The sequence below is a fragment of the Physeter macrocephalus genome, chromosome 12, assembly GCF_002837175.3.
Source record: "Physeter macrocephalus isolate SW-GA chromosome 12, ASM283717v5, whole genome shotgun sequence".
NCBI lineage: Eukaryota > Metazoa > Chordata > Mammalia > Artiodactyla > Physeteridae > Physeter > Physeter macrocephalus.
In genome coordinates this window covers 69654413-69664457 of record NC_041225.1, presented here as the reverse complement: position 1 = coordinate 69664457, position 10045 = coordinate 69654413, and the positions used below count along the sequence as shown (strand labels likewise).

Below are 10045 nucleotides of genomic sequence, written 5' to 3'. Positions count from 1 at the left end.
TCCTTTGTCTTTGGATGTGGGGTATCATTTTTGGTGAGTTCCAGTGTCTTCCTGTCGATGATTGTCCAGCAGCTAGTTGTGATTCTGGTGTTCTCACAAGAGGGAGTGAGAGCACATCCTTCTATTCCGCCATCTTTGTTTCCATCCCCTATTGTGGTTTTAATTTGCTTTTACTGATGAGCAGTGATGTTGAGTATCTTTTCATATGCTTATCAGTCATCTGGATGTTGTCTTTTGAGAAGTGCCTTCCTGAGTCTTACAGGACAAATAGGTTTCTGAGTAATCCCCCTAAAATCTCTAGTTTTGTCAGCAGTTCTAGCTCCTCTAAGAATCCCTGGGTTGGTCTCTTCTTTTCATAGTATTAAATTTTGGACTCTATGAATTTTATGTCCGTAATGTTTACACAATTTATACTACAGTAAAAAGGCTTGTAGGTAAATTATTTCAGTTGCTTAGAGCAGTGTTTGTTCAATTTTTCCACAGAAGTCTCTTAGCCACAAGGGAGAGTAAGTGCATAACCGCAGGGGCACTTGGAGCCCTGTCAAGGCCTGAGGTAGCCACTGGGAACAAGAAATGTTTCTTTGGACTCTTCTGTTTTATCTTTAAAGTATGTGCTGTTTCTTAGGGGATATGGTTTGTTTTCATTTGAAAGTAGCATTTAAATGATTCTAGCTTTTACTCCTAAATTTAGAGTGAAATTGAGGGAGGATTCAGGAGGCTGTACCATGTTTATTCAGCAGCCTGAAGTATCTCTGGCAGCCCTGGGCTTAGGATCTCTATGTATTATCTTCATTAGCCCATTTCCTTTATCAGGCCTAGGTGTTTAAGAAACTTTCAGGGTAATTACTGACAGAGGCAAAACAATATCTCAGGTCTCATTGCTGTCTCTCCTCACCCCCGCCCCCCGCCCCAATACTGTTCAATCACCTAGTACTAAGGTGAAATCATGGGATTATACCTTGAAAGTTCAGACAGACAAGAACTGAATAAATATGCAGCAGCCTGAGAAAATTAAAAAAAGAGTGCTCTTATTGGACCAAGAATATTGAGGAGTTTCTGGAAAAAGAAAAACAGGTATTCTAATTTTAGAAGTTAAATGCAAGATTAATTTGATCTTAGCTGTTGGGGAAGTGCTAAAGATCATATAAGGAATGTTAATGCTGTGTCTTCTGTTGGATTATGTATTTGTCTATAAAATGGTCTTCCTCAAAGGAGTTTATGATTTTAAGTATCCAGTAATTTGTTCTAAGTAAGTTTTTGTTACTTAAGTTTTAGTTACTTCTGAATCCTTAACTATGCCATGCTTAGTCATTCTTGCTTTTTGGGACACCTTTTCCTTAAATTGCTTATAGTTGACGCTTTTGATTACGTTGATTCCCTAAAGTTAAATAATTGAAAACGTATAATTTTGAGATAAAATACTGTGCTTTTTTTGGTAGCAACATAATTTTATTATAGTGAGGAGTTAATGCCTAGAAGCAAGTAGTACAAGTTAGGTAACGCTGTATTGTTTCAGGATTCTCAGTAAGCGTTCATCAAAGATTCTTGTGGTTAAAACAGTAAACTTCTAAGTCTGTACTTTTTTGTTCTGTTTTATAATGTTGTGATATGATGTTTTTAAGTAGTTTCAGCAGGTCATTAGGTAGATTGTTATTCTGAATGAGCACTTGCTTAATAAAGGAAAGGGTGCAGAGGGATTCTTTTCAGGTTACTGTGTCCAAAAGCCAGTTAAAACCATACAAAAATAAAACAGCAGTGTTAAAATTGGTGAGTAAATGTTGATGTGAATTCAGTTATTATAACTGAATTTTAAGCTTTTTGTCAATAAAATACTTATTTGGTAATCTCTTAATTAAAATATAGAGTCTTTCCTGCACAGTGATGAATATGCAGTGTGATAAAATGTTTGACATCAAAGACTTTTGAAATTAAAGTGTAACAATACATATTTTTTTTTATTGTGACAAACTCTTAAATTTATCCTCTTAACAATTTTTAAGTGTACAGAATGGTATTGTTAACTGTGTGTACATTGTTGTACAACAGATATCTAGAATTTTTCATCTTGTATGACTGAAACCCTATAACCATTGCACAATAGCTCCCTGTCTGCCTTCCCAGTCCCTGGCAACCACCATTGTACTTTCTGTTTCTATGAGTTTGATTACTTTAGATACTGCATATAAGTGGAATCATGCAGGATTGGACTTTTTTTGATTGTCTTATTTCACTTAGCATAATGTCCTCAAGGTCCATCTGTGTTTTAGCATATGACAGCTTTCTTAAAGGCTGAATAATATTCCATTGTGTATATATGTGTGTGTGTGTGTGTGTGTGTGTATGTATATATATGTATATATATCTATATAACATTTTCTTTATCCATTTGTCTGTTGGTGGACATTTACGTTACTTCCACACTTTGGCTATGTGAATAATGCTGCAATTAACATGAATGTGTCACCATATCTATTTTTAAAGGCTGTATCGATTTTTCTCTTGCAGATATATTCGACTTTATGGGAGAAAATTTAGCAAAGAAGATCATGTTCTTTTTATCAAATTATTATATGAGCTGGTATCAATTCCAAAACTGGAAATCAGCATGATGCAGGGATTTGCACGTCTCTTAATCAACTTGTTAAAGTAAGTCAATTTCCTGTGATTTCTGCTAAGATTTTTTTTTTTTTTTTCTTCAAGGTTCTAGGGAATGAGGAGAGCTAAGTGTTCTTTGGTAAGAAGACCAAGTCCCAAATTACCATTTTGGAAAAAGATTGCAGAAAACTTTATCATAAGTTTAAACCCCATGTGTTAATTAACCTTTTAATTAAGATTCCTTTTCCTCCATGAAGCCTTCTCTTCTCAAGCACGTATTGAACTATATGTTGTCTGATTGTTTCATTTATACTCATTACCTTCCCTTATGTAGATTGTAAGATCCTTGAGAAGACAGGGATCATTTATTCTTTTGCTTATCCCAGGCACCCAGCACAATTCGGGAAACATTAAGTACTCCGTAGATAGTGTGGGAAAGTATGAAACTCATCTACAATAATGGTGACACAAATTTTAATGCCTGTTTTAACTTGGTGCCCCTTGAGGTTTGGACAGCAGCAAAAGTCCTGGTGCATTGTTCTTCCTCTTATAGTGTTTTGCCAGTGAGTGGCTGAGGATGGGGAAAAGCACAACCCACTGTGATAACAGGAACATTTAACAACTGTTCTCCCTGTGTAGTATGTGTAGTATACATACCCTGAGCAAGCATACACACATGTATTTACTCTTTCTTTAATTAGGAAAAAGGAACTTCTTTCAAGAGATGACTTGGAGTTACCTTGGAGACCACTTTATGACATGGTGGAAAGAATATTATATTCTAAGACAGAGCACCTGGGATTAAATTGGTTTCCTAAGTAAGTATTTCCATTTAAAGTATTTTTGGGGGAGCACTTCTGGGGACTCTTAGGGGTTTGATCATAATTGAGAAATGTTGGGTTACTTGAGATAAGCAAGCAAATACACATTTTAATGTGCTCATTTTTATGTATCTTGACTCCTAAAACAATTTATTGTCCTCTTTAAACTATATCTGAAGCTGCACTTAAGAATTTCCCACCACCATATCTCTAACAGCTAACATCACCATACTGGCCAAAGAAAACAAGAGATTTTTGTTTGAAATCTAATATTTTGTCATGCACATTTGGCGTTCTTCATAGTATATCCACATGTGTTTTAATTCTTCAAGTAAAATGAATGCTTCAAGAGGAGGAGCTTTGCCTATTCCAGGGGACACCCACATCCCAGAGCACACACACTCCCAGTTAAAGAAGCATCAGTTTCAGTGATTGACTGTCTTATAGCATAAACTATTCAAATGCACGGTCTTTGGTTTATGTTATTTTCTAGTAATGTTTAGACATAATAAGATTATAAATCTCTGGCTGTTTATGGCTTCTTGTACACACATCCTGACTCTTCTAGATCTCTAATTTTGGTACATTTTGTATTTTATTCTGAACCTTTACAGAGTACAATCTGTCCTTTTTGATTAATAGTGATTTCAGGCTTGACTGCAAAGTGTCATTTTTCCCTGTTAACAAGGGTTTGTCCAGTTGTGACCTAGCTCTTAATTTTCTCAGTCTTAGCATGTTTGGCTTAAAATACTCTTAAATTTGTGATTGAGGTTTATTTTTAGGAAATCTTTTTTAAAACTTTTAATAGCTGTTACCTCTTATTATCTAGAGTTGTTTCTCGTATACATATGCACTCATTTCCTGAAGAACACCATTTTATATGCCTGTATTATTTTCCTTCTTCTCTTTTATAAATGAAGTCTTTAAACATTTATTTCTGTGGTTTTTCTCTCAATCCTAGACATGTTTACATGTCTACCCAGTTCAGTTCATTTAATCCATGATTAATCCTCAGGCCTCACTTAAGTCAGCAGTCGTAAGTGAATTTTTTTGAAAATGACTGCAGATGGCAGATTTTAAAGACTTTTAGGTCATAGGTAAAGAGTGAAATGATGTAAATGGAAAGAGTAAAAAAAAAAACTATAGGTAATTGTGAACTTAGGCCCTAATTGTTTTTTGGACAGTAGTCACAGATCCTGTCAGAAGGTATTTCAGTCAGTCACATGGTCAAAAGGTATTTATTTCCTGAAGATTTCATGTGTTAAAACAAGGAAACCCATTTCAACCATAAAAATGGCAGAATTCATCATGAAACTAAATGGTACAATGTTCAAGTTTGTTTTTACTAATATTTATTATGAAAACCCCAAATTTAACATGAAAGATTACTTTTGAGTTTTATTTCTGCTGGAGGGAGCATGGAACAGACTGAATTGACTAGACCTCAAAATCTGAGCCTATTGAACTTTTTTTTTTAAGCTGTTTTATTTTATTTATTTATTTTGGCTGTGTTGGGTCTTTGTTGCTGCGTGCGGGCTTTCTCTAGTTGCGGTGAGCGGGGGCTACTCTTCGTTGAGGTGTGCGGGCTTCTCATTGCAGTGGCTTCTCTTGTTGTGGAGCACAAGCTCTAGGTGCACAGTCTTCAGTAGTTGCAGCATGCAGGCTCAGTAGTTGTGGCTCGCAGGCTCTAGAGCGCAAGCTCAGTAGTTGTGGTGCACAGGCTTAGTTGCTCCGCGGCATGTGGGATCTTCCTGGACCAGGGATTGAACCCGTGTCCCCTGCATGGGCAGACGGATTCTCAACCACTGGGCCACCAGGGAAGTCCTGAGCCCATTGAACTTTTGACTAGAATCACCATTTCATAGACTTCAGGGACCTTTAAACGGAGTTCAAAATCAGTTATCTTTCTAAAATTTTCCTGGCTCATTTTTTGACTGCCTCTGAAAGTCTTTGGTAAATCATGGGGGAGGGAAAGCTATTCCTTTGGTAATTTCTCCTTCTTCAGCATTTCTTTTACTTCTTTATAACCAAGTGTCACACTTCCTGCCCTGACAGGTGTAACTTTGCAAAGGCAGCCACTTTTTTTTTTTAAGTACTGTGTCATTATTAATAAATATCTATGGCTTTCCTCTTCAGCGATGCCATTGTTTTCCAGGAAATTTTGTTAACACTTATTACTGTTAGTGTCAGTCATTGTTTATAGTTCCTTCCCTGCATCTTGATACTAATTACCATGTCATTTCCTGAAGCTTCACATCATCCTTGCTGTTATGGAAACCTTCCTTAAAAGTTTCACCATGGCTGTTCTTGGTCTTTTGAAGAGACATCAAGTCTTTGATGAAATCTTAACTTGGTTTACAGCGTGACTCTTAACTCTAATAGACTTTTGTATTCTATAGATAACTATTCCAAAATGAAATTCATACATAACATGACCTTTCTACACTCAAAAATAAATAAAAATAATGTTTTAACCATAAAAGAAATAATGGGAAAGTAGTTTATTATAAAGCAATATATATTTCAAACATGCATGCACCATTATACTAAAAAACACAGTATGGGGTACTTCTCTGGTGGTCCAGTGGTTAAGAATCCACCTTTCAATGCAGGGGACATGGGTTTGATTCCTGGTCGGGGAGCTAAGATCCCACATGCCATGGGGCGACTAAGCCCGCATGCCATAACTACTGAACTGCACGTGCCACAACTAGAGAGAAGCCCGTGCGCCACAATGAAAGATCCCGCGTGCCGCAACTAAGACCTGACGCAGCCAAAAATAAATAAATAAATATTTTTTAAAAAAACAGTATGGTATTCAGATTTTGCATCTACTTATAATGAGTAAGTTTGGATTTAAAAGTAAAAAGGTCAAAACACATTCTGTATCAGAAGTACAAGAAAATCTAAGAGCAGCATTGTTAGTGGACATTGAAATAAAAACTAGTGCTAGGATACAGAATAACAGGCCACACTTACTTAAATATGATGAGAGAGAGAGAAATAGCTTTAATTTCAGACTACTGACTGGAAAAAAAAGAAGTAAGATACTGTTGCAGTTGAGCTGGCCTTATTTATAACATAGTGTCACAGTAATTCTTTATGTAATTATGTGGGATGGTGTAGTTACTTAGTATTACAAAACATTATTTTTAAACATTATCACATGTGAAAGAAATAGGCAAAGGATGAATTAGTAAAAGAAACATTAATATATGAAGCCATAGAGAATTTGTGCAGCAGACTTTTGCCAGAATAAACAATGTCAATGTGTAATTTTCACAACATAAATTGTCTTTTGTGCCCTACCAAAATAAGGATGACATTCCAGAAAAACATGAAGCATTTTAATAACAAAATTATTAATGAAATTCTCTGACATCCTCATTCTTTGTGTGTCTGCTAATTGCAAGTATAGTGACACTTGGTTCTAAGACTGTTAAAACAATCTTCAATCTTAGTTACATATTTGTATGAAAACTACACATGCATGGGGATTTGGTTTTGGCAAATCAAGTGGGGCAACTGAAATTGCCATTATGCTGTAATTTTTTTTTTCTTTCAGGAATCTGAATAACCGTAGGTAAAATTTTCAGCCAAAGTACAGCCTTCCTTCAATTTACATGTTAGTTGTATTCCTAGAGATTCGATGTCTATTAAAACTGTGTGAAAAATAGTTAATGTTTAAAGCAGTTAACTTTTAGGTTCAAGAAATTTTAACCTGTATAACCGTGCATTGGGACATTTGAAAGTCTTGCAGTAATAATTTTTTGTTGAGTCTGGCTATTCCATGAATTGCAGGATATCGAATATACCTGGCTTTTAATCACTAAAGGTCCAGTGAGTCCTCCCCCCAATTGTGATAGTTAAAAATGTCCCTTACATTTCCAGAATGCGCCCTGTATGTGGTTAGAGGCTTATGGATTTGCTGTCCTCTTAGCCTGCATCTGTGCAAGTTAAAGTTTCCTGCCTCATTAATCAGTCCCTCGTGTTTTCTTACCACTGGTCCAGCACTTTTTGCTTTCTTTTTTTCTGTTTTTAATTCTGTAAGATCCAGGTCTTATAGTTTCCAAACCAGTATTCTTTTTCCTGTTCCAGTGCTTCTCAGATTGTCCATTTAATACATCCTTCCCTTTCCCCAAAGATTTTTCTTAAGAGGTGTGGTGTGAGAAATTTCTTGGAATTTTTACATTTTATCTAAACATTCATATCTTCATTAGGCATAATAAGTAATGCTTTCATAAGTAAAAATTTCTTCCATATGTATCTCTTGACTAAAGTTTATGCTCCAAGAAGATGAACTCTATTGGCCTAGTGGCTTGGAGCACTTACACACAGGGCTGTGTGCGTCCACTAAAAGGAGCACACATTGTGAAGTGCAGCTCTGTTGATGCATCCTGTTTTTAAAAATGATGTGTTTTTCCAGTTTGAAGGGATCAGAAAGAATACTGGGCATCTGTAACTACTTTTGAGGGGGCACTTTCTTAGTGAGAAGCAGCACTGTAGGACAAAATTTGAAACTTAATGTCTCTTCTGTTAAAAAAAAAGGTAGAAAAAATGGTACTTAAAACAGTTTTTCAGAATTGTAATTAATTCTTTATTCATTTTCTCTAATTTGCTTTAATCTTTTTACTGTTATTATCATATTTCACCTCTCCTTTTGAAAGGAGTACCTGTTACCATATTTCCATTCAGGTCACACTGTATATAGTTACAACAATTAACTTTGAAAGATTTTCAGATTCTTTGGTTCTTGGACTTTATTCATCACACTTGCCTTGATTTTAATATTGGAGGAATCTGATGTGTTAGAGACACTAGTTGGAGAGCCATACAACAGTACTTTCACGTTTTGTTCCTCACAGCTAGTCTCTGTCCAGTGAATTTCTAAGATGGGATCATTTAAAACATTTTAAAATTTACTTTTCTACTTAAGATACTATTTAGTACCCTAGTCTAGCAAGTGTTTATAGCCCAGGGATAGAAGTGTGACTTTTTACAAACATTTTATTTCAGAAAATTCCTTAAGGAGCCCTTTAATATGGCATGCTTTTGGAGATAGTATTTTGTTTTGAGTATTTTCATCTTAAATGTATTCTGACACATTTTGAAACAGTTTTGTCAGCTGACTGCATGTGTTCATAGCTATTTTTAGAATACCATTTTTATAATCAAAAGTGAAAGCTTGCTTCATTTGTTAACTGTTTGTCTTTCAAGTCTTAAACTCATGTGCCTTATGTGTTTGTCTTTATTGAAACCACTGCTTAGAATGCCATGCATTTCAACATCATTTTAAAAGCTGGTTCCATTATTTGAAGCAAGGATTATTAAACTTTCTTCTCCTTTCCACTATTTTCTTCTCTGTCCCCTCCTCCTTCTTCTTTTTTGCTTCCTCTCCCCCTTCCCTCCTCCTTTCTGTCTTTTTGCCTCAGTGGCAAAAGACCCTTTTTACTTTCATCTGCTTTTACTTTCTACTGGAGAAACAATTTGTAGGGTGTTTTTATTCAAAAGAAAAATTAAAATTGGAAAAAACCTAGGTAGTTGTGAACTCGATACTAGCAACTTAAGAACTGCTTATTGTTTACTTTGTAAAAGAAGCATTTGAATCTTTTGGGCATGATTTTATGTCATAAAACAGTGTCCCACACACTTAATTGGAATAACATATTACAGGTTACAAATGTAGGCAGCACGGTAAAGAAAGGTATTGCTACTAACAACATATGGGGGAATTATGCATAGATCAGTTTTTACAAATGAACATAGACAATTCATGTTTGAATTGCTATGTGTGTATATATACATTTATTTCGTCTTATCACTATCAGTTTAGTTTTTGTGGGTTGTTTGGTGTTTTAAAGGTTTACATATTTGCATCATGAGTAGCTTGGGCCTAGATAACTCATTTACGTTTTTAAAAATATTTAAATATCTATTTTTCTTTTATATATATTCTAAGGTGGATCATACAGTATTAAACTATTTCATTTTTCATATTAATCTGCCTCTGGAGAAATTTGATATTTCCCTTTTCTGGTACTTGTTCTTGATTTCTTCTTTCTCTGTTAAATCTATCAAAGGACCATTTGAATTGGTGCTCTTATCCTGAAGATACAGTTAAATCCTTTGTTCCCCTATCAACACATGAAAATGACATGTTGTTAACCTCTGTTGGGGGTTTCTTGATATGTGTAGCCACATTTCTAAGCTTAAGTTACTACCAGCAACTCAAGAATGATCTTTAGCTACAGAATTTAACGTGATAATGAAATGATGAAAGTAATTTGTCTGAGAACCTGTTGAAATTTAAAATAGTTTACAGTTATTTTGTTAATAAACAATGATTATTAATATGGCATTTGCAGTGATTTTTTTAACATGGTATTTGAGGAATATTCTATTTGCTTTTTAAAAAATTCTATTTTTATTTAGAAATTAGAGAATAATTGGTTGATTTTATTAATTTTTATTAATGACTTTAATAGTGCTTCTTTCAAAAGTTGTGCTACAATGATCTTTCTCTAGAAACTGCTCTTTGTAAAGCAATTTAAAAAAATACTCAGTTCACATTGATCAGGCTTGTCATCACTTGCAGCAATTACACACACTTTTTTTTTTTTTTTTTTTTT

General features: G+C 34.8%; 1 protein-coding gene across 1 annotated transcript in view; it reads left to right on the top strand.

Moving 5' to 3' along the window:
- PSME4 (proteasome activator subunit 4) overlaps positions 1 to 10045 on the top strand; it is a 99498-nt gene that overhangs the window by 23897 nt on the left and 65556 nt on the right. Inside the window, exons 2-3 of the mRNA XM_024118664.3 lie at positions 2506 to 2646; positions 3297 to 3413. Coding sequence (XP_023974432.1) covers positions 2506 to 2646; positions 3297 to 3413 — 258 coding nt within the window. The remainder of the gene's footprint in view (positions 1 to 2505; positions 2647 to 3296; positions 3414 to 10045) is intronic.